We start from the raw sequence: 23,248 nt of genomic DNA, 5'->3' as shown, positions 1-23,248 counted from the left end.
AAAATCCCGAACTCTGCGATTCTCAGATTTTAAATAGAGTGCGTAATCTCTCTCCACAGTAATTTTTGTTTTCCTAATGCTTTGTCCATGTTGCGTATCCCCATCCGATTTTCGAGTGATCCGCGTCCTCGTTCGGGCCCACACCAGCTGACCAGCAGCTCACGGTGGGCGGACACCGTTATCCTCTTTTTCGCCGTGTCCGATGAACGAGTATTTTTAATGAAACATTTAATGGAGCAACAGATGAGAGAACAAATGTCCTCCACGAGACGCCGTCTAGATCCGTCCTCATCCATCGCAGGCTCGTGGCAAAGCTCGTGCTCGTGGTTCGTTTGCCGTCGGTAAAACCTGTCGATGTACTTCACTACTTCCTCCTCTCGTCCGAATCCACGCGCCTGCGTCTGTCTTGTTTCCGATGCAGCTGGTTCGCGCGGACTGACAGCCGTAAGCTCATCTTGTATCCCTATAGCTACCAGCGACGCGCGAGGAGTCAGCAAAAATGATGACAGGCGGGCGTCCGACGGCGATCGCGAACAGATGATCAGCGGCTGTTCGAATCATCGAACGTGCGAGCCACGTCGACATGGACGAGAACCTGGAGCGTTGCGTCAAGTCTCTCGAGGAGAATGCGGAGGATGTGCGTGACGAAGCTCGACGAGCACTGCTGAGTATCTGCCGGAATGTCCTGAGGTCGCCGAGCAATTACAGGTCCCGTGAGCTGCGTCTCGACGACGAGGTCGTTGTTGAGAAACTTCTGCCGGCCATCGGTGCCATGGAATGCCTGTTCGACGTCGGCTACGTGGAGGTCTGTAATCGATCTCAACGTTCTTCCGCTTTCTCTGGCTCCGGTTGTTGCTGAGACAGAAATATCATGAATTAATGATTGTACACGTTTGCCATTTAAATTTAAATGCTATTTGATATTTGTCAAAGCTAAGCTGTCGATGTATTAAATGCTCCACAGGATGGAGAACGCATATTCTTACCGCGAAACGCGTCCCTCTCGAAGCTCCAGAGTCTATCAAGACTGCTGTGCACCGCGACAGGGAGCAGTCCTATAACCGACGACATTGACAAGACGTCTACGGCGCAGAAGGCGTTCTTCGATAGAATCGTTGGACATTTTCGTAGTGTTGCGTACTACGAGGATCCAAATCTGCAAAGAAAGGCCAAACAAGTCGTACCTATTGTACAATTAGAAATCGCAACGATGACGAAGATAAGGGATTTGCAAAAGTAATGCAATCTGCGTTCTTTTATCTTCTCCGTCATAAAACTTATCTTTGTACGCTTACTTTTTTATCTGACGTTTGCAGATCTTTTAAGTCGGATAATACAGCTGAAGCTACCTCTTTGCAATTCGAGGCAGAATTGATAGCCAAGGATTTATTCCTGATCGAGCTTCTACGCTGGTTTAAGCACGAATTTTTCGAATGGGTCAACAGCCCGACGTGCCCGACGTGCTCCATCGAATGTACGTACGAAAATGTGATGCAATCCACAGATCATCGTTGCTCAAGGATAGAATTGCACAGGTAAAGTTTCTCCGACAAAACCACATTCGTATCGCGAGCGTCTGTGCAAATATCATTTGTGACATTGATTCAATCTTAGATGTCAAAAGTGCAATATAGTTGTCGAATTTCCTCGTTATACGCATCCAGAGCCACTGCTGACCCTGAGACGCGGTCGCTGCGGGGAATGGGCGAATGTCTTCACCCTTTTATGCCGGTCCTTAGGCTACGACGCGCGATTTATATGCGATGAGACGGATCACGTCTGGACGGAGGTACGTCGAGTTACCGCTTATTGGGTTCGAGGTGTATCTTGCAATCGTAATCTCGTAGACGTAATTCGTTTCTTCGCTATCAGATATGGTCGGCGTCGAACGAGAGATGGGTCCACGTAGACCCGTGCGAAAACGTCATAGACAAGCCGTTGATGTACGAAAGGGGATGGCAAAAGAAGTTGACATACATAATAGCCTATTCCAAGGATGAGGTGCAGGATGTCACGTGGCGTTATACGCGAGACCAGCAAGCCGTTGTGAAGAGGCGAAGAGCCTGCTCCGAACAGAGTTTAACCCATTTGCTCCAATCGTTGACCCATCAGCGGCAAAACTCCGCCGGTTACACCCGTGCGCGTAGAGAGTACGTCGTCAAGCGGAAACTGCTGGAGCTTGCCGATATGCTGTACATTCCAAATTCGCGGAATAAGGATTCTGACGAAGAAGCCTACGAGGGACGAACCTCGGGCTCTCTCATGTGGAGACTGGCGCGAGGCGAAGTCACGCAGGTACGAATATATCCAAAACTTTGGAACCAGCAAGTTAAATTTTTCAATATAACAGCATGAAATACTTGGAAGATCTTAATAATATGTATATATACGAAATAAATATACGTAATAAATAGAATCACTTGCTTTTATCGGTCTTACGTTTTAAAAAATAGTTTCTAATAAGAGCTTCCGTCGTTCAATCGTTGAATTCTTTTTATTAGGCCGAGGGAAAGAGTTACGTATGGGACATTTCCAAATACGGGCAAACGTTCGAGCTGCGGTACAACGTCGTTGAAGATCTATATCACGTTGTACGCGACAACGCTGTTCTGGAACGAAAATCTGGATGGCTGGAAGGGATGAACGCCACGGAGGGTGGGATCTTTCGTAAAGTAGAGAACGACTGGAAGATGGTTTACTTGGCGCGGTCGCCACAGGCGGAACGCGGACGTGTTAAGTGGACCTTCGAAATCGCGAATTCCGCATCGCGTCTAGAGACGTTCGCTCTGAAAGCCACGTCGGAGGTGTTTCAAGGTGCCAAGGTGTCCTGGGAGATCGAGGCTACCTTCGACGACGGCAGAGCGGTTGTCGTAGCCGTTCCCAGCTGCGCTAGCTTCCGAACGGAAGAAGTGAGAGGGGCGGTGCGACTGAACGTGATCGTAACGTTGTCCGGCGGACGAGGCCAGGAAGCTTGGCAGCACGCTCAACTCTTTCGACGGAGCCTGAACGACACCGAGAAACCGTCTATGATAATTAACATTCAATTGAAGAACCATGGCGTATGATTTTAAGCCATACACGCTTTCGTTCAACTTTCGTAGATTGAATTACTTGTATGATCTCCCCTTCGCGATGAGATTTACGTTATATAAAATACAGCATTGGTTTTGCATATTATCCGTTGTGTTATCATAATGATATCTAACTTGATACAATGGCGACCAATCAAATCAATATCAATCGTCTGCATAAATTATATTAAAAGTGCGAAGGGTTTATTGTGAAATTTCCCGAGTATGTGAGCGAGATATATTTGCATTTTTGATGCTCGTTCGCTAAGTTAATAACTTAATTCTTTTATTTTCCCTAAAGTACAACTATTATTCATATATTGTTATAAACGAAAGATGTTATATTAAAGATATGATGTTTTCATATATTAATTAGAAACACACATCCATGCACACATCGTATATTTTTAAAAGGACTAGATTTTTATCATAATTATAATTTTATTTTACGATAATTTAGCATGCCTAGTTTTAATTATGATTTAATTGCATTTACATAATATATTTCACAATTCAAGAATTATATTAAAATAATGTGATTCTTCAATTGAAATGTATTAACTGCAATTAAATCATGTTTAAACTTAAATATGATTAATAAACCGAATTTATTTATTACTTTTATTTATTCTGTTATTATTAATTTCTGTAAAATTCGCTTAGCGCAGAGTAAATGCACATTGATGGTGCATTCACAAACTTAAAAAAAAATATATATATATATATAAAATCTGCTTGAAAAGCATTGGGAAAAGAACACGCCATGACCACATCTTTGAAAACAGTAACAATCAAAATAATTATAAATTAATGGCATAAAACAAATAAAAAGGATATTAAATAAAGCAATAACCACCTTTCCAGTTCCAGCAGTGTCGCGTCAGGAACAAAATTAACATGATTCCGAGCACAACTCCGACTTAATTAGCGGACTAATTCAAATGGCGGAACTGCTCACGGCAAAGTCTCTAATTATATTATTCGTTCTCCCTCATTTAATTCTCTTTTTTCCATATGTCAAGCGACGAAACATTAATTCTGTTCGTTTTGACGAGACAGTTGACGTCGTCGAGTTAATTGCCGGCTAAATTAATTGAAGTTCGCTCGGAATCTCGCTCTCTCGGGGAGTCGGGAAGCGAAAATCGAACGCCCCGACGGCCTCGCTGCCAACCGAAGGCGTCGAACGGCAAACTTCGGCGCGCGAGGGGCTCGCGACTTCCCTATACATCATTGCTCCCGCGCGCCATTCAAATCGCCGCTTATCGCGTCGTTGCGTTCGGGGCTTGAGGATTGTTGAGGATTCCGCGGTGGCTTTCCGCGGGAAGCGGGAAGTCGCCGCTCAGTGGAATATTCCGGCAGAGGATACTAGGATATTCGACGGCGCCGCGGGCGAGGTTGAGACGGGGGAACGACGACGCGCGACGTGTCTGCCCTACGCCGGAAAATCGATCGAGAACCCCAGGTGGAAACCGCGCGGCGCGGCGCGACTCGGCTACGTTCATGCCGTCGCGTGACCGACCGCCACCGCACCGCCGCCGCCGCCGCACGCCGCACGCCGCGCCGCGGTAGAGAGCCAGAGCGAGGGGAGCTGGGGAGCGCGATTGGGCGCCGGGCGCCGGGGGCCGGGGCGTGCGAGAGGGAGACGGGCGGGGGGTGGGGAGCTTTGGCCGATGGCGCCGATGGCGGCTGTCAACTCGCACGCATCCCAGCCCTCGCACGCGCGGTACGCGATCGTCGTCCACTCCCGGAGTTCCTCGCCTTTCGCCCGGGCCCGAAAATAGCCGGGGCGCGCTCGCTCGCACGCACCAGCTCGCACGCTCGCATCCGCGCCGCGCACCATTGAACGCGCGGCGGCACGGCACGGCACGATTTCACGAGGGCGCGCGACACTGCACGGCCCGCCACCAGCCTCTTATATGACATCGGGCAAGGAGACAATGGGGTAAGTCGAAGTCCCGGCCCCCCGCGGGGGCCGGCCCAAGAGACAGTATCGCCTAGTCGCCTTCCTTCCTCTCCTCCGCCCGTCTTTCTCTCTCTCTCTCTCTCTCTCTCTCGCCGACACCCGCCGATCCTTTTAAGGGTGTGCAAAGGTGACCGCGTGTACCCGCCGCGCGGCGCGGTTACGACGGAATTAATCCTCTCCCTCCGCCCTCCGGAGGGTGTGTGCATCTGTATGCGTGTGTGTGGGTGTGTGTGTGTGCGCGCCGCGCCTGTCGCCGGCATCCCCGGTCGCGCGTGCACGCGCCGCGCACCGCTGACCGCTGCCTGCCTCTGCCGGGCCCCGCCGCTCCGAGCCCGAAGATGCGGAAGAAGACGACGACGACGACGAGTCTCTGTCCCCCCGCGTCGCGACGCAGCGCCGCGTCTCCCTACGCTGCGTATATCCCGTCTCTCCCCCCGCGCGCCTGACCGCCGGCCCGATTGACACTGATGCGGCGCGTATCCGGGTAATGGCATAATTATGTACCGAGAGCAGAGCCGGATATAATGTCCTTTCCCTTCTTCCGCGAGAAACTGCGGGGGCTGAGAACTTTCCGTTCTTCTCGCCCGCCGGAGGAAGAGGGTCGATCCGTCTGGTGGGAACAAAGATTTCGAACCGCGCTCGGAAGCCGAGAATTTTTTTTTAAATACCCGCAATAGAATATTTTCCTACGCGAGATTATTTATGACGGCACGTGTGACGCGTCAACCCTTTCCTTTCCTCCCGCCCGCGGCGACGTTTTTTTATCTAAAAGTCGCTCGGCGTTTATTAAATTATTGTCCTGTATCTCGTTTAAGAGAATTTGTTTCTTGAAAATCAAAAGCGATAAGAGTTTTCTTAATAAAGTGATGTACCGTTTGATAAAACGTCGCTTTTCTATTTCACTTTGTTAAATAAACTTTGTTATATAAACTTTGTTAATATTTGAAATGTTAGATAACGTTGACTGTCCTTTTTTATTGATAGATATGATGTCTCTCTTTCATCGCGAGTCCTGTTTTACACGTTTCCTTCCGCGTCACAAGTTTGCAACAATTCCGCGCCGTACATCTGTAAATATGCACTCGCGTTATATTAACTGGGTCGGTTAAAAATAGATGCTTTGTGTCATATGTGTATGAAAGACCATGGATACGCACTCCTTTGACATTATTCATAATTGATTACAGTGAACAACCAATTTTCATGTGCAAAGCGCACGTGTTTCACATCGATCCCAAGACCAAGCGGTCTTGGGTACCGGCGTCATCGGCAGCAATATCGGTGTCGTTCTTTTACGATTCCACCAGGAGCTTGTACAGAATAATCTCGATCGAAGGAACAAAGGTAATTTGAGAGCGACGCTCTTATCTAGAGAGTAGAAACGGAAACTAACGTCTAAAATCACTTGTCTCCTGCTTTTCTTCAGCCTGTCATCAATAGCACAATTACCCCGAACATGACTTTCACCAAGACATCGCAGAAATTCGGCCAGTGGTCGGACGTCAGGGCGAACACCGTGTACGGCTTGGGTTTCGCGTCCGAGGCCGAATTGGGAAAGGTTTGTGTCGCAGTCCCTTAAGCCGTGATCAGATTACGGATTTAGATTGAGATTGGATTGAAATTTCACCAATTAGAGCAAAGTTCGCTAAACTTGAAGTTAGTTTTCTTTGTTCTGATTGATTAAATTTCAATCCAATCTCAATCCCGATTCGTAGTCTGATCACGGCTTTACGATAATCTGCAAATCTTCGTGTATCACGCTCTTAGAGGAGGTGTTCTTTGTTGACAGTTCATCGAGAAGTTTCACGAGGTGAAGGAAGCCACGAAGCTTGCCAGCGCCAAGCTGCAGTCCAACAGCTCTTCGGTCACGCCGGCCACCAGCGCGAACGTCAGCCCGATTACGTCCCGATCGGGTATGCCGTCGTCGGAGCAGGATCTCATAGATCCGCCCAACTCCTCGATGATTAACTCCAACGTGTCGTCGAACAACCAGAATCCGAATGCCAATATGATTTCCGCTCAGAACAGTGTATCTTCGGTAAGCAGCAGTCCTTTACCTGGTAGTTTTCAGAATAAAGTGGACGACGAATTGAAAAACGCAGTCCATTCAAGATCACAGAGTGTTTCTCAGAGTACAGAAAGTCCGCAACATCAAGGGAAATCGGGGCAATTGAGCTCAACGCAAGGACAATCGGCTGAGGTGCAGCTCAAGTATGAAAACGATAGGCTGAAACTTGCTCTAGCTCAAAGTTCTGCTAACGCCAAGAAATGGGAGGTACGAATTCCGGAAGAATGCATCTTACTTTTATAGTTATATAAATAATGTTATAGATAATAAAATATTATGACGTGTTATTACAGGTTGAATTGACTACCCTTAAAACTAACAATGCCAGATTAACGAGCGCGTTACAGGAGTCCACGGCTAATGTTGACGAATGGAAGAGGCAGCTGCAATTGTACAAAGAGGAAAATGCCAAAATAAAGCTTAAATACGCCGACTTGGAAGCTGGTAAGATCGCGGAAGGAAATAGCGAGGCACTGAGATTGAGAGTCGAAGCATTGGAAAGCGAGCTGAGAACGCGAAACGATGAAATCAAAGCTCTCACTATGGCCACCAAGAATAAGGATTTTTTGGTATGTACACGGAGCTTGCTGAAGCCTGATGATCGGTGTTCGCGTTCAGGTTGACGTTTCATCGAGTCATATTTGATTAACGAATATTTCTTTAATTATTTTAATAACGAAATATTTCCTTTTTTTGTTTTGCAAGGCTCTACAAAAGGAAAATGCGGAACTCCGCGAGATGTTGAATGTAGTTCATGAACAATTAGAACTTGCGTTGAGTGCAAATAAAGTTCAAAAACAAAATTTGGATACGTTAAACGCCAGATTAGCTGGCTACATACAGGATTTGGTAACGGTACATCGAGAAATCACAAATACATTGCAAACCTAAGTTTGCACCATAGGGGAAACCTAAGAGTGCCTCTCTTAGGTCTTTTGTATTTACTGTAAGCGCGATGTACGAATGGACGACATAGATTAATAACAAAGAGAGAAAGAGAGAAGTTCTGAGAACACAAAGAGAAAAATTGAGCAGAAAAATAATAGAATACTGAGATAATTGTCTCGAAAATAGTACACTACAGAAGAGATTGCTCTCTGAACATGCATTTAAATTGCATCGACCTGACCTGTTTAAAGCTTTCTTTCTTTCTTTTTTTTTTTAACGATAAGTTTTGTGCCATAATCGTGCTATTGTTATACAGAATAGGACACTGACTTTACCATCTGCTTTTTTTCCTTCTACATGGAGTATATATGATTTTAGAAACTACGAATCCATTTGAGTTTGCACTTGATTCTGTTTCTAAAAGTTGATTGGTTTTCTTACCAGAGTTAACAGAAGTTTCCCGTGCTTTTCTTTTAAACAAAAGTTCTGGAGAATTTTAAGAAACCAACTTAATGCTCACCTCGATATTATTTTCCTAAACATTGCATCACATGTAGAAAGTTTGTTGCATTATCCGCAGTCTGCGAGACGTGGTAATAACTTTCCTTACAACGGTTATTAGACTCTCATTCTGAAACATAGCAATAACTGTTCAGTTATTACTATGTAGACTTTTACTGTAGATATAGTAATAATAGTTATTACTACGGTCATAATTCGGTTATACTGTAGTACATTTATAATCGTGTTTTTATTTGTAATTCTCAGATGAGAATTGAAAGAGAGAATTGTATACATATTTAGCAAAATGTGAATACTATTAATGAAGAGCTGTTTCTCGACGAATTCACAAGTGACTTAATAGAAAACTGAATGGGAGTTTAGTGATTTAAGGAATACGAACTCAAACCACGTCACATGTCGACCAGATACTTATAGATACGGGTAAATAAGGGAGATATTTGAAAACACACTCTGGGGATACATTTAAATAATTTAAATACTTTATACTACAATAGAAAGTTTTCCGTGGTGTTTTTCAAGCTTCGGATGAGTACAAGAGCTTAAAGCTTTCTATTGTATTGAACGATGTCTAAATTGTTTAAATCTGTCCGAGTGTTGAAATGTTTAGTCTCTCTATGGATCATACAGGGTGTCTAAAAATATACAGTCAAACTTATATTAAAGTGGTCGAGCATGTGAAGAAAGTTTATATTGAATCTCCAAAAGTACTTCGTGAATGACTTACAAGAAGTTGACGGTTTCCTATGTGTTCACAGTGTTCACAGCTTCTGCCCACAGTCGCATAGGAAGCTTACTTGTGTGAAGCATGGTCCGAGCACTCTCCATTATGGTTCGATTGTCTCTCTCCGAGCGACCATTTTGTTGAGGTGTGTGCGGAGCCGTTGTCTCTAATTGTATTCCCTGTGCGGTCAGATACTCCAGCATGGTCTTGTTACAGTATTCGGTACCGTTATCTGTCCGTAGCTTGATCGTGCGCTGGAATTTATTTTTCGCTATTGCTTCAAACTCCTTGAATTTCTCAAATGTGTCGTACTTGTGTTTCAAAAAGTATACACATCTAAAACCGGAACAGTCATCCTTGAAAACGACAAAGAATTTGGCACCACCTAAAGACGGTTCCTGCATTGGTCCGACAAGATCGCTGTGTATGAATTCTCCAGGTTGAGTAGGTCGTCGTTCTACCTTCTTAAAAGGTAAACGGTTCTGTTTTCCAAACTGGTATGGTTCACAGACGAAGTCTTCGTCCTTGGAAATGGTCAAACCTTTCACTAGGTTCTTCTCGTGCATCTCGTGTATTGCCTTGAGTCCAGCGTAGCCTAGTCTTTCGTGCCACAGTTTCAAGCTTGAAGTAGCGTGTAGGTTCGTCTCAGCCTTGACCACTCTAAAAAACATTCTGAAGAGATTATTTTTCTGTAACATACCAGAAGCCATTAGCTTTTTGTTCAAAGTGCTTGTATATATAGAAAAGAAATATGGACAATAAGAGTAATCAATTTCAAGCAATTTATATATAGGAACAAAAGAAAGAAATGTCATATTAATACCCTTTTTTATATTTCTTTTATCTATATAATTACTTTTTCTAATCTACTTTAGATTAAATTTAATGTTTTATAATGATATGATAGTACGTTTGTGTTACTTTTTTACTTTTCTACTACATATTCAATTTTAGAACAATTTTAGATGTAAGACGACAAAAACAAATACGAAATTTTTGCAATTTTTAGAAAATGTTTGGATAGCGTAGATTAACTAAGTGAACATAATAATGTCTTCTCTGGAATGTCGTTTAAGAATCATTGCTTCACAATATGTATAAGACCACCTTCGAATTTTATTGTGCAAAATGCTATTTATGTGTCTGACGATGTGCGCGTCATATTTACCACATTGGTACATGAAACGGCATGTGTCTGTGATAATTTTTATCTTGATATTTTTCTATCTACGTTTTTTATATGTCTTTGCTCTGGATTGAACATTTATTTTGCACTTTTCCTCTATCAAATTCGGGTGAATTACATCTTGTGTGCAAAAAATTAATCTATTTTCCACAATATGCTAACGTTTGCTGGTACAATCTTTTTATGAAACATTTTATGTATAGCTTTTTCTATCCATGTTAGGTGGAAGATATTTCAGATGGTAAAGTCAGGTGTCCCACTCTGTAAAAGATGCATACAATTATTGTTGAATTTGTCGTATGCGAGCACCAGTCTTATGTATAAAATACAGTAGAACGACGACTGTCTCAAGAGCGTGTTTGTGAGAGAGATGTTTTCATAAGAGCATTCCTGCGAAATAATAATTTTCCTGGATGAAAGAAAGCACAAGAAAGAAAAATAATATTCTTCCAACAAAAGATTAAGATATTCGGTATCGGTATGACAAATATAATACTACTTCCCTGAACGCATTATCTAATATTAAAGTACGCATCCTCCGCCTCTCACACAACTACTGCGTTTCGATGCTAGCATATAATATATATATAGAGAGAAAATAATTTCAGGTTTCACGCATTTTCTCTCGATCGCAAATTCTTTGACCTGGACGACTGGTTAAAGAATCCGTAGATAAAAAGAAAATGCGGTGAAGAACTTGAACGTTTTGTACATACATTTATTTCGATTTTTGAATCCTGCAGTACTCGTGCACCATGCCCCGTCGTAAAATTTATTATCCACGCTCGCTTATCAACACGATCGCATTAATTTTTTATCAGATCGTAATCGCATTTGGCGCTAGATCGTAATATATTTTAATTACAGAGATATTTGTTGTAGTTTACATCAAGCTTGAGACTGTATGCCAGTACTGGAGGGTTTAAAGCAATGTTATATTTATCGACGGAATTATATACAATCTTGTTATTAGAGAGAGAATTTATGTTTTTAAGGAATATTATACATATATATATTTTTAAGTTTAATTAAACTACTTCACGCGGATATTATTTTTTATTATAAGATTCTTCGCTAGGATTTTTTTTTGTTATCTTTATTATACTTTGTATTTAATATGTATATCTATATTTTTAATGTTTTTTCTATTGGAATAATATTGGAATAATCGTTACTCATAATTCTCGTGTTAATTTATAATCTCGGATAATCGACGTTTTACTGTACAATGTAGGAATAGTTTAATTTTCCATGACATGTACCGAAGTTAAATAATTGCCGCGTGAACGCGCGCATTTATAATTAAGTGATTAATATATGCACTTACGTATTGAGCCCATCGAAGAAAATGTGTAGTAATTTTTATGTCGCGTTTGTATACTCTTTTGCAGTTCGTTTTTATATATAAATTTATGTTAAATGCATGTTTGTTATATTTTTTATCGTACGAATATCAGAACACATATGATTATTATTATTGTTGGCTGAAAGAGCATTACTATTGTCATTGCTATTGCCGCTACTTCTACTATTGCGATCATGATACTATTATTAAGTCACTCTCTTAATCTACTATTACTATCGCTCAAATCTCTTTCTCTGTATACATCTATTATTGATAACTTTATTATATATTATTGCGAGTGGCATTGTCGTTAGAGATATTTTAATTACCGGTATTGCAAATACATTGTATTAATTGCGCCTGCAAAAATGTTTAATAGTTAGATACATAAAACATATCAAGAACGTCACACGATTAGCATAACATGCGTTTCTCGAATTCTTCCTTTTCTTTCTTATTTTTACTCCCATATAACAGATCACAGTTACCCGTGAACATAATTAACAACTTCTACGCATTTAATGTTAATAACATTTAGTAAAATCCTGATTATATATAGCAAAATTAATTAATTTTACTGTATATTATATTCGTACTGTTCTTGCACACAATTTCTCTTTATTATCATTTATGGGGATCTAGAATGTCTGATACGCACTGTATAGAACCGTTAATAATAAACGGCTTTGATTGTACAAGGTGGTTATTAGCGATACAGTCAGATAATTTTATTTGAAAAGAAAATTAAAAATGCAGAATGAAATTTTTCTGCACGAAACTTGGTCCAAAAAGTTTTTCCGAATCTAAATTGGGAAATTAGTATTTCTTCAGTTTTAAGTTTGCAGTTTTCACCGGTATTGTGCCATTAACTATTAAATTAATTTTAATAATAATTATAAAAAAAATATGAATAAATATGTAATATTCTGTTTAAAAGAATTGTCTTGATATTTTACAAATAACATATTCAATTTAATTTAATCTTTGCTATTTTTTTAGTTGAAAAAATGTTGAATTTATTTATTCATATTTTGATTGCTTCAGAAAAACGATAAAGAGAACTAAAAAAAACTAATAGAATAGCCGCTTTATATGACTTTCCTCGACATTTTCGTTACGGGAAAATCTATTTCAAGTCCGTCGATGTTGAAATCCAAGATTGTATATCGCAGAACACCTTGTATAGTCGAAAGATAGGTGATAAGTAAGATAGGATCGTACGTGTACGATTCGAAAATGTGTGTAAGATGATTCCTTTGCTACGCACAACCCGGAATCGTCAATCAAGTCGATCTGTTCTGATGTATTTGACGAAGGCTTTTCAGTACTGTATGTTAAATTTTTCTTTTCTAAATCCTTATACGGTATGTTGAAAATATACATTTTACTGTTAAGATGATGTATCATATTCTGCAAAAATGTGAGAAATTCATTATCGGGTTTTCATCATTCATAATTACGGATGATTACAGCATTCAGCTCGTGCGTTCTTCGTACTGTAATTGTATAGCGCGGAAAACGAAAAACGTGTAAGGGAACGATTTTCGCACAAGGAGTCTGAATAACGAGAGATCTCTCAAAGTGGTAAAGGTGATAAACCTAGACAAATTTTTAGTAGATAATTTAGAGAGTAAGACAGGTGCAGATGTGCTAGGAAAAAGGCACTTTTTACCGAAAAAGTGTTGAGATGAATTTTAATTTGAGGAATTGGAAACGGAAGCCTCGCTTGCCATATGTAATCTTAATAAAACATTTTCAGAGGGCTTTTCGATGTTTTCCTTTTACTATAAGCCATGAGTTCCACATACCAACTCTTAATTAATACGAGAATTAGTTCTTTTCCGCGATAATACTTTTTATCCGTGATATTAAAAAATATTACAATAACGATCGAGATCTTACAAGAACATCGTTCTTCAATACATTTTCTTTATTTTTTAACGTACCCGATTCATCAATGCAAAAGTTTACTTCTCGTAGATACGATAGATACTCTTAAATAATGATCCTTGTATTGGATACTGGATGCCATTGTAGATTCATCGAATTCCTATGGAATGCGTCATGGAAATCTGATTACAGCGTTGAGTGAATAAATTTATAAGTATACATGTTACGCAGTATGGCGTCATGCACAGATATATATATATATATATATATATATATATATATATATATATATATATATATACAAAAAAAATGTATATATATATATATATATATATATATATATATAGGTTTTATATATATATATATATATATATAAACACGTTCACATACAACTATATAATTTAATATATATAAGTGCGGTCATATACATTTAATACTACTTTATTACTTAATGGTACTAAAGCCGATAGTAATTAAAGTTTAAAGATAAAACTATATTAAAAATTCGCTTGAGAGCAATCGGTTTTGTAATTTTGGACACTTGTCATTTGTCGGTTTGGCATAACTGACACTTTGTTAAAAACATAATCACTTTAAACTATTATAATAACGCCTCGATATATTACAATACGTTTATTTATAGTTTAGTCTCAATCTGTGGTTCACAGGACGTGACTTCCGAGGCACTCCGTGATGCGTGCCGATTCCGTCACGCATTCTACGTGCAAAAAGAACGTCACGATTTGTTCTCATTGAGTCAAGGATTATGAATCACGTATACTTCGTGAGTAACATCCATTACGAGATGAAAGAAACACGTAATAAATGATACATTCTGAGTTTCATGTAACTGCACCGGCAAAATACTTCACATATAAGCTTTTATCTATATTTGCTTTTCTCTTATTTAGAAAAGAACGACAAAGATAACAATCGAGATGATTTTACGTAAATTAATAAGTTAAAAGTCAAAACGAAATTTTCTCCTAGTGAGAAATGACTCCTCGAATCGACGTTTATCGACGTCTATAGACGTCGATTCGACGGGTCATTTCTCACTGGGCTCTCCCAAGTTCTTTCAAACCGTATGGCACATAAAATGATTCAAGCTTTATAACATATTCTTCAATTAATAAGAAATATAAGCAATATCTTTACGCGTGGTACGATTAAAATCTTAACACACAGTCATACATAATTAAAATCATGATACAATTAAATAAAATCGTGACCCTTATAAATCCTTTCAACATACAGTTCCAATATTTTTTACTAATTGTAGATATACAAAGGTTCTCCAAGAGCTTTGTAAAATTTATATCTATCCAAAGTTAAAGATGAACATAATGAACAACTCTATATGTTACAGAACTTCAATATATACAAATCACCATACTATTGTCAAATTATCATGTAGCGACTATTGTTGCCTCTCCAATTTGTGCAGATCATTAAAATTCGAGATAATTTGTAAATCAGTAATGAGATATAATTCAGTAATCAATGTAATAGTCGAATGATGTAATACATCCGACTTTTTGGTATCTTATATATATTGTTTTCATTATCGATCTCATATATAGCATCAGTCCGACAGTTCATTCGCCATCTCTTGGCTCGCTACAGGATATTCCGTTCTCCACGTCACTACTCGGTGCTACGTCGACAACCCCACCAACACATATTCTCTCACTCTCTCTCTCCTCAATGCTGTCTTTAATATCGCCGCTGTCTGCCCGTTCCCACACTCAGTTAGTGAACCATTCGCATTCGTATAGAAGATTGCGAAGTATTCCGAAAGCCGGCATCCTGCGCAAATTGTAAGTGAAGTTATAAGTTCTAACGCAAGTGAAAATTATTTAAAATAAATCATGATCTGAATAGCCGGCACTTAAACTGTTACTAAAATTAACATAAAATTATTTAAAAAATAATTGTAAGAGATGAATATATATATATATATATATATATATATGCTATTATAAACAGGCATAATCAGTTTGCATCAAAGTTATACGACTGTTGTGTGTGACTTCCATTACATAGCTGACCATGATTGACTATAAGTTGTATCAGCATATTAATCATGTTATATATATGTCGCTTGACCTCAATAATCTTGGCCTGTCAAATTCTAAATGTGATTTAAATGTAATCAATGATTTATTACGCAACCTCTGTTGAGATACTGACAGCTTGGTTCAGCAATAAAATAAATAAACAGATTACTCATTTTCCCACAATCAATCTATAACATCAAATTCGATAAAGCTTGACATCAACAATTTTAAGACAGCCTTGGGAGAATTATAGACAGCGTTATTTCTTTTACGAGATATAATACAATTAAAGTTTGCTGAATTATTTAATCATCGTTATTTCACAAACAGTTAAAAACTAATATTGAAAACTCTTTCAGGCATATATTGAATTACTTTTTCTCAAAAGCATATCATGTATTTATATTCTTCTCTGAGCAAGAGAACGGCCATTAAGTTCGCGTGAATCATTGTGGGAACCAGAGAGTGAATAAGAAACAAAAGTTACAGCGTACTTCCGTCATCATTGTCAATTATATTAATGGACTACGTATATAAGTATATGTATCTTATACTTTAAACTTTTCCCGTTAAGACACGTAACCATCATTAATATTTCGCGTTGCGAGACCAGCCATCAGTGTAATGAGTCGAACAATCGGAGTCGATTTCACGCTTCTTCCATTGGATCCACTTCCTGGCGTCGTAGTGCCTCGAAAGTGATGGCTTTGGCAAGGACTGCTTTTTCGACGCGCATATATACCCAACGCTGAAAAATCAGAAGTTATTGCGGTCAATGTCGAATTGTTGGGAAAAATAAAGAGCAATATACCGCAAGCCGATTAAAATCAATTCCGTTAATTGGACATTATTATCATCGATAATTTAATTAATTTGTTACGCGTATCATTACTCAATACTAAGAGAATAAGAGAAGCCCGAGCAATATTAAAATTCACGGCTTGATAACTCGAATAATTTAGGAACTATTCGCGGCGGTGTTTCGCATTTAAAGACCACGTGAGAGTCACGGACCGGTACCGGTCTGATCCGCGCTGTGTCATTCAATTCCGGGTTTCATCCGGCAAAAAATACCGAACCGTCGACCGGTGCCTTCGTAGTCGAAGCGATACGAACGCGTATTCGCCCCACCAGCGAATTCCTTTCCTCTTCTCTCTGCTGCTCCTCGACGGAAGAGGCTCTCAGCGACGGAGAACGCTGGGTGCGGGCCGTTAGTTAGTCGGCCACCAGAACCGGTACCGTTCCCCGGAAAGAGCGTCGCCGTCGGAGAAGGTAAAGCAAGCCACACCCCGAGTGTCACTTCGACGGTATCCGATCGATATGATCCTGCGGTATATCCTGCGAAATAGCGTGCCATGCTCACTTCGTCATCTAAAAAGTGATACAACAGATTCTCAATAATCATGTAGCAACAGGCGAATTGATGGCGGGGTGTTACTCGATGACATCATCGTCACGAACGTGAGGCGTATCTGAAATGAGTCAAGGACGCAAGCACCGCGTCGCCGGATCGCGTGTTTGCACTTACATTAACCGTGACAGATGAGAATTATCATCACAGAGCGTCGCTTTCTTAATGACAATTACGATTTTCACGTTACAATAAAGCGCCGCTATTATAACGCAAAGAATTTTACCACAAAATCATTCACGTTTTCTACAGGCTTAGATACTATTAGTATTAATGAATAATATTGATAATTTAATATCTAAAGATCGGAAAGTTAAAAAGTTTAAGGAAGGGCTATCAAAATCATTTATCTAAAGTTTAACAATAAAATATTTGCTCCCGAAATTAGTCATCAATGAATAATTAATTCTGGATTCTTAAAATTTCTCACTTGATATAAAATACATATTTAAAATGATTTCAGATAACCAGCAAGATGGCAGCTAGCCAGTATTATCATGTACAGGTAATTTATATGTTAATATCTCATAGCATCGCAATAACGCAGTCTCACAATAGTGGCCGAGAAAGATAAATGACTCATCTCGTTATTTCCATACCGTTTTAATCTCTTATCCATCAAACATTCTAAACGAATGACTTTAAAACTTCTGTAGCGTGTTTTTAAAGTCAGAAAGAGAAAGAATGTCGGCCAAACGAATTATTGCTAACGACACGAAAAATCGACGTTAAATGATAAAAAAAAAAGTTATGTATAAATCTTGCTCAGAATGAGTCATTCGTCGATACGTTAATGTTAAAAACGATCGCGTCACCACTTCTCTTTAAAATTAGCGTTAAATGCGTAATTTAAAAAAAGCGAGTTTAAAAATACTTTTCTTACGTTATTAAGTTGAAACGATTTGTCATATTCGCCAAATAAGGTTGAAAATAAACTTTCAGTGAAATCGAAGCAGGATTGCTTCGCCACAGGCTTATTCTGTTGTATTTCCGAGATTTTCTATTAACTATTTAAGATATGACTGGATAGAAAAACGACAAGTCTTTCCAACTGAATAAGTATACCCCTATATAAAAAAAAAATTATATAAATTATATAAATTGTTTAATTCTAATGCGCTAAGTAATTTTAGTATACTAATTAGTGAGCTCGGTATACATTTAATATCATTCATTGTGAGAGTATCCGTCGACAATCGTTTTGAGACTAAAAATGCTTCCAGTGCACGCCCACCGTGTATCCGGCCGATCCTTTCGATCCCGAGGCAGATGCGAGCCTCCTACGAACTGCGATGAAGGGTTTCGGGACTGACGAGCAGGCCATCATCGACGTCTTGGCTCATCGCGGCATCGTACAGCGATTGGAGATCGCCGACAAATTCAAGACAATGTACGGCAAGGATCTAATCTCCGAGCTGAAGTCTGAGTTGGCCGGAAACTTTGAGAAAGCCATTCTGGCTCTAATGACGCCTCTTCCCGAGTATTATGCCAAGGAGTTGCACGAAGCTATTTCCGGTATGGGTACCGACGAGGGTGCGCTCATCGAGGTCCTCGCGTCTCTGAGCAACTACGGCATCAAGACGATATCGGCCGTTTACAAGGATCGTAAGTTTCAATGCAGCATAATATCTTCCAAGATCGATCTTTTGACTCCAATTTACAGCCTTCCTGCATAGGACAGAAATTTCATTTAAAGAAACGCACTGTATTTTATTTTCTAGTTCCGATCGATTCTGAACTACGTGGTTTGTGAATATATTCTTGATTTATTTCCCTAGTGTACGATAACGAGCTGGAAGACGATCTCAAGAGCGATACCTCCGGTTATTTCAAGAGACTTTTGGTGTCGTTGTGTTGCGTGAGTAACAGTTAGAAGATAATATATGTAACTCCGCGCAATTGTCCTGTCAGACAATTTCTGTAATTTTTTTATCAACGATCAGGCCAGCAGAAACGAAAGTCCTGACGTCGATGAGGAGGCCGCGCGTGAGGACGCCGAGAGGCTCCATGCCGCTGGTGAGGGACAGTGGGGTACCGACGAGAGCACTTTCAACGCAATCCTCATTACCAAGAGTTTTCCGCAATTGCGAAGAATCTTCAAGGAATACGAACGCCTTGCCGGACACACCTTGCAGCACGCTATCAAGCGAGAATTCTCTGGTTCTGTTGAAGACGGCTACTTAGCTGTGGGTAAGAAATCAAATAGATTAAATACAATCGATCGATATGATTGACTCATTATTCCTTATATTCAGTAAGTTATTCCTTACCTCTATTAATCGCGTGCCGTTTCTTATCTCTTTTTTTACACGCATTCACTTATCTACTGCTCTATAACTGTAACTGGCCTTCTTTCAGTGAAATGCGCCTGCGACAAGACGGCTTATTTCGCGGAAAGACTGTACAAAGCTATGCGTGGGATGGGCACGACCGATTCGACGTTGATACGCATCATTGTGGCGCGATCGGAGATCGATTTGGGCGACATTAAGGATACTTATGAGAGACTTTACGGGAAGTCCCTTGCGGCAGCCATCGATGTAAGTGAAACACGCTACTTCCTGAAACATCAATAATTTCACGTTAATTATTACTCTGGCCGTTACGTTTGCTCCTTTTATCGCATTTTATTTATAATTGTATTTTACTTCCGCAGCAGTAAAGTTAATAAAAAACGGAGAAACGCAATAAACATATATAAAATAATATTAATAAAAACACAAGTCTAAACAGAATCTTTCTAATGACAAATTCTTAGGTGAAATTCAAACGATTTCTTTCCGTAATTCAGATTTTATCGAAAATGTTTAGACTCAATTTAAATCCAGCACTTAAATTCTACGGCTTTTATACTCATTCACTTAATACAGTAATGCTTTATCTCCAGTCGAGGTGTTAAATTATGCATTCACATCATAATTCTCTCTTTTATACTTATATACGCATTCGCAGTCGCTAAACTACAATAAAATAATAATAACTGTTAACTCACATGTACAGTATACACTGTATATCTATCAGCACCATATAACTTTCCATAAATTTCAGGACGACTGTTCAGGCGACTACAAGAGACTCTTGCTTACCCTTCTCGGATGAAAATATTTCAATCGTGCAACAAACTCTTTTATTGAAAATTACTTCGCGGAGATTGTATAGCGCTTCGTTATATTCTGCAAAGATCTTGATTTATTTAATTCCTTTATGTTACGCGCTGGTTGTTAATGGTGAATATGGTTTTACTCGTGTTATTTATATGTTTTGCGCTTGTTCGGAGTGACGCAAGACGCAACGTGTGTAAAACGAGTTATAAATAGGAAACGTGTACATACAATGCAATGTGTACACGGATTTCTGCGAAAATCGAGTGAAAATAGATCTGATTGGCAAATTATATACTAGTATAAATTAAGTGTGATTATTAATTTAAACGAAACGTCGTCTCTCACTGTACTAATTACATTAATTGGTTCATCCATCTCTGACTGCATGCATGCTTGTATTTAGTTGTATGTATATACATAAATACATAAACGTCACGATTTGCCTTGAGTTGATGTTAGCTTTTAATTTTCCTACATTCTTTTTTGCATTTACAGGACGACTGCGGCGACGACTTTAAGCGGCTTCTGATCGCGCTATTGAATTAATGAGCTCGAGGAGATATTTTCGTTACTAAGAACTCAAACAAATTTAACACTAAATGTTAATAATCCGAAAGCATGCAAATGTAACGCATACATTTATCTGCAATAAACGTATACATTCGCAAATATTATGTCTTCGGGTCATTTTACTGATAATATGCAAGAATATCTTTGTTTTCTTTTCCAGGACGATTGCGCCGCCGAGTGGAAAAGACTATTGATAGCAATGTTGAATTAAGAGTAGCTATAATTGCGCGAGATAAATGTAACACAGGGAAAAATAATATTTGAAACCAATGGAGTATAATGTACAAAACATTTATAATACATAATCAAATATTCAATTAGTAACATAGATTTCAGATCTATAAGATATATTACAATGTAATGTGAAATACAATGTAATGTTTACAATTACATTTTAAAATATAATTATAGCTTTGCTTTACTTACACGAACACATAGACGTATATATACTTTTTCAAATGCATATAAATGCAATAAAAAACATTGAACCTTTGGTCCATTAATCAAAACTTAATCATTATGACATGGCATGAAAATAAAAGAAACTTAATTACTTAGATTGTTTTTTACATAAATTTGATGTTACGTTACTTAGTTTATATGAAGATTCACTGTTCGGTACATTATTCACACCATGACTACATTAGGTAGTGTATCTTCTGTCATTTTAAATGGCGACAACTTATTTTCTATATATTCTATTTTCTTACGTAATTCAGCTTGGATACAACCTAATTTTATTTTAGAAATTGTAAGTTTCATTATCCTTCCTGTAATCTCGAAGCATGCATGAAAGTCATCGGATTTATAGTTTATATCGTAAATACGCAAGCAAACTTCAACGTCCAGCGCGTCTACAATATCCTCTCCGAAGCAAATAGGCGGTGGATTTCGAGCTAAAAAAATTTATATTCCGTTCATTGAAATACGACACCGCACACATCTCGCTTGTAATCAAATGTTACCTGAAACTGTCTCGTTATAAACCGTAAAGTTGTTATACGTCACTGTGAGCGAGACCCCATAGTCGTTCTCTAAATAACTTGCATTTATGCATACTGTATCTCAACATTGAAATATATTAGTATTAAGTAATTATTATAATTTATAGTACGGATTACAAATAATTATACACTCACACTTTCCGTCCATGGAGATTGCATCCCATTCTAAACTCTTACAGCATCCACAGTTATGTTTAATGCATTTGCAACCATTATCAAACGCTTTCATAATATATTCACCTAGAAAATATTTATATATTTAAATACTTACACACACATATATATATATATATATATATATGCATTTTTTTATACTAGCATTTTATACATTTAACAAAGATTTACCGGCAAGAAATTTCAATATAATTTACACATTAGTTGGAAAATTATAATTATGTATTAAGTAGAAATTTGAGAAGTATAGTAATATAGCCTATTTTTCTCATATTAAACAAGATTACAAGGTTTCGAGTTAAATGCAGCATAAAATATCCAGATAACAAAACGTCTGTCATATTTTTACGAAATATGTCCGTAAATTTGTGACGAGCGTTGCGCAATAATATTATGTAGATATATAAATTTAAGCTATATAGCTGCGTCAGCAAATGCTCAGCAATAATATTGAATTTGTTTCAAGCAACGGTTTATTCAATATATTTGTCATTTTTCCAGCAACAGTTTTCGCCCGGAGGATTCGTTGATGTACAGTTTACATATTATTGATGGAAATAATTTACATATTTTTGCTGTAAAAATACCATAAATACGAATCCTAGACGAGCTACGATTCACGCAATGTTTCTGGCAGCAATACATTAAATATTGTTTTCAGCAATACGTTTGCATATGACTTCGCACACTCACGTTTTGCTATCGGGGTAATAATGTATAAAAATATCCCGTAGACACATATTCTAAACGTTATATATATATATCGAAGAAAGTATATTTAATAAATACTGTTCGTCCCGATGAGGTCCAATACGTTCGAATCCAGCGACGTTATCGCATCTTGACCCGTCGCTTCTTCCGCGACTCCGGCGAAGAATAACATTCCGATGAAGGCAACGCTCGTAATATCGAAGCAACGTAATCGTCCCATATTTACTTTTTAGCTCTGTTTAATTCTAATACTTGATGTCAAATTTCGTCAGATGTGGTCAGAACGTTTCGTAATATAATAATTTCTGAATAACTGTCCTCCTCTGCTTTTCCCTCTCGATTGTCGATTGTGATTGCGAAACTCCGGCGAACTGGCGAAGTGCGAACTGTACGACTTTTGTTTTCTGCTGATGCCGCGCGAAATACGAACGGGCGAGCAAGGATAAATTCTTGAATTCTTCCGCTCCCCTCCAACCGGGGGAAATACCGGGGAGCCGGAGCAGTCTCGTCCATAGAATGTGCAGTAAGCATAGACGCGCGTTTTGAGTATTTCTGTA

The 23,248-nt window shown here is 39.0% G+C and overlaps 4 protein-coding genes across 10 annotated transcripts; 3 read left to right on the top strand and 1 right to left on the bottom strand.

The window, feature by feature from the left end:
- The first annotated feature begins 281 nt into the window (after positions 1-281).
- Positions 282-3,916, top strand: Pngl (N-glycanase Pngl). Its single transcript, XM_077409573.1, has 6 exons — positions 282-805; positions 965-1,236; positions 1,317-1,535; positions 1,615-1,789; positions 1,873-2,295; positions 2,502-3,916. Exons 1-6 carry the CDS (start codon positions 584-586, stop codon positions 3,063-3,065), a joined length of 1,875 nt encoding a protein of 624 aa, XP_077265699.1. The 5' UTR covers positions 282-583; the 3' UTR covers positions 3,066-3,916.
- A 794-nt stretch (positions 3,917-4,710) lies between these two features.
- Positions 4,711-13,531, top strand: Homer (homer protein). 4 transcript variants are annotated; one of them, XM_077409856.1, is made up of 7 exons: positions 4,711-5,013; positions 6,019-6,134; positions 6,222-6,378; positions 6,461-6,592; positions 6,824-7,309; positions 7,396-7,671; positions 7,808-13,531. In XM_077409856.1, the coding sequence occupies exons 3-7, from the start codon at positions 6,238-6,240 to the stop codon at positions 7,991-7,993; spliced, it is 1,221 nt and encodes a 406-aa protein (XP_077265982.1). In that variant the 5' UTR covers positions 4,711-5,013; positions 6,019-6,134; positions 6,222-6,237; the 3' UTR covers positions 7,994-13,531. The 4 variants fall into 4 exon arrangements, with proteins under 4 accessions (XP_077265982.1, XP_077265967.1, XP_077265987.1 ...); XM_077409861.1 differs by lacking the exon at positions 6,019-6,134 and having other exon boundaries at positions 4,712-5,013; positions 6,824-7,072; positions 7,166-7,309; XM_077409841.1 differs by lacking the exon at positions 6,019-6,134.
- Positions 13,532-15,326: 1,795 nt separating this feature from the next.
- On the top strand, positions 15,327-21,207 carry LOC143899873 (annexin B9). Of its 4 annotated transcripts, none has more exons than XM_077410626.1 (8): positions 15,327-15,477; positions 17,592-17,633; positions 18,352-18,733; positions 18,907-18,986; positions 19,072-19,318; positions 19,487-19,668; positions 20,728-20,858; positions 20,963-21,207. In XM_077410626.1, the coding sequence occupies exons 2-7, from the start codon at positions 17,604-17,606 to the stop codon at positions 20,776-20,778; spliced, it is 972 nt and encodes a 323-aa protein (XP_077266752.1). In that variant the 5' UTR covers positions 15,327-15,477; positions 17,592-17,603; the 3' UTR covers positions 20,779-20,858; positions 20,963-21,207. The 4 variants fall into 4 exon arrangements, with proteins under 4 accessions (XP_077266752.1, XP_077266726.1, XP_077266736.1 ...); XM_077410600.1 differs by lacking the exon at positions 15,327-15,477 and adding an exon at positions 16,848-16,989; XM_077410610.1 differs by lacking the exons at positions 15,327-15,477; positions 20,728-20,858 and adding an exon at positions 16,848-16,989.
- On the bottom strand, positions 21,078-23,248 carry LOC143900042 (uncharacterized). Its single transcript, XM_077410967.1, has 4 exons — positions 22,770-23,248; positions 21,942-22,046; positions 21,768-21,860; positions 21,078-21,698 (listed from the first exon to the last, which is right to left on the bottom strand). The coding sequence occupies exons 1-4, from the start codon at positions 22,909-22,911 to the stop codon at positions 21,430-21,432; spliced, it is 609 nt and encodes a 202-aa protein (XP_077267093.1). The 5' UTR covers positions 22,912-23,248; the 3' UTR covers positions 21,078-21,429.

Source organism: Temnothorax americanus, unplaced genomic scaffold, assembly GCF_048541705.1.
Source record: "Temnothorax americanus isolate GAGA-0224 unplaced genomic scaffold, ASM4854170v1 Scaffold10, whole genome shotgun sequence".
Classification (NCBI taxonomy): Eukaryota; Metazoa; Arthropoda; class Insecta; order Hymenoptera; family Formicidae; genus Temnothorax; species Temnothorax americanus.
The sequence above is the reverse complement of the archived record's forward strand: the minus strand, read 5'-3'. Positions and strand labels throughout refer to the sequence as shown.

Excerpts from the sequence above, each read along its gene's own strand:
- Pngl (XM_077409573.1), top strand. The coding sequence starts at position 584 with ATGGACGAGAACCTGGAGCGTTGCGTCAAGTCTCTCGAGGAGAATGCG. Across the intron at positions 1,536-1,614 it reads TCAAGGATAGAATTGCACAG|ATGTCAAAAGTGCAATATAG; the intron begins GTAAAGTTTCTC and ends ATTCAATCTTAG. Across the intron at positions 1,790-1,872 it reads CGGATCACGTCTGGACGGAG|ATATGGTCGGCGTCGAACGA; the intron begins GTACGTCGAGTT and ends CTTCGCTATCAG.
- Homer (XM_077409841.1), top strand. The coding sequence starts at position 4,988 with ATGACATCGGGCAAGGAGACAATGGG. Across the intron at positions 5,014-6,221 it reads TCGGGCAAGGAGACAATGGG|TGAACAACCAATTTTCATGT; the intron begins GTAAGTCGAAGT and ends AATTGATTACAG. Across the intron at positions 7,672-7,807 it reads CCAAGAATAAGGATTTTTTG|GCTCTACAAAAGGAAAATGC; the intron begins GTATGTACACGG and ends TTGTTTTGCAAG.
- LOC143899873 (XM_077410626.1), top strand. The coding sequence starts at position 17,604 with ATGGCAGCTAGCCAGTATTATCATGTACAG. Across the intron at positions 17,634-18,351 it reads GCCAGTATTATCATGTACAG|TGCACGCCCACCGTGTATCC; the intron begins GTAATTTATATG and ends AAATGCTTCCAG. Across the intron at positions 19,319-19,486 it reads AGACGGCTACTTAGCTGTGG|TGAAATGCGCCTGCGACAAG; the intron begins GTAAGAAATCAA and ends GCCTTCTTTCAG.
- LOC143900042 (XM_077410967.1), bottom strand. The coding sequence starts at position 22,911 with ATGGGACGATTACGTTGCTTCGATATTACGAGCGTTGCCTTCATCGGA. Across the intron at positions 22,047-22,769 it reads GGACCTCATCGGGACGAACA|GTGAATATATTATGAAAGCG; the intron begins GTATTTATTAAA and ends AATATTTTCTAG. Across the intron at positions 21,861-21,941 it reads AATCTCCATGGACGGAAAGT|TATGCATAAATGCAAGTTAT; the intron begins GTGAGTGTATAA and ends GTTGAGATACAG.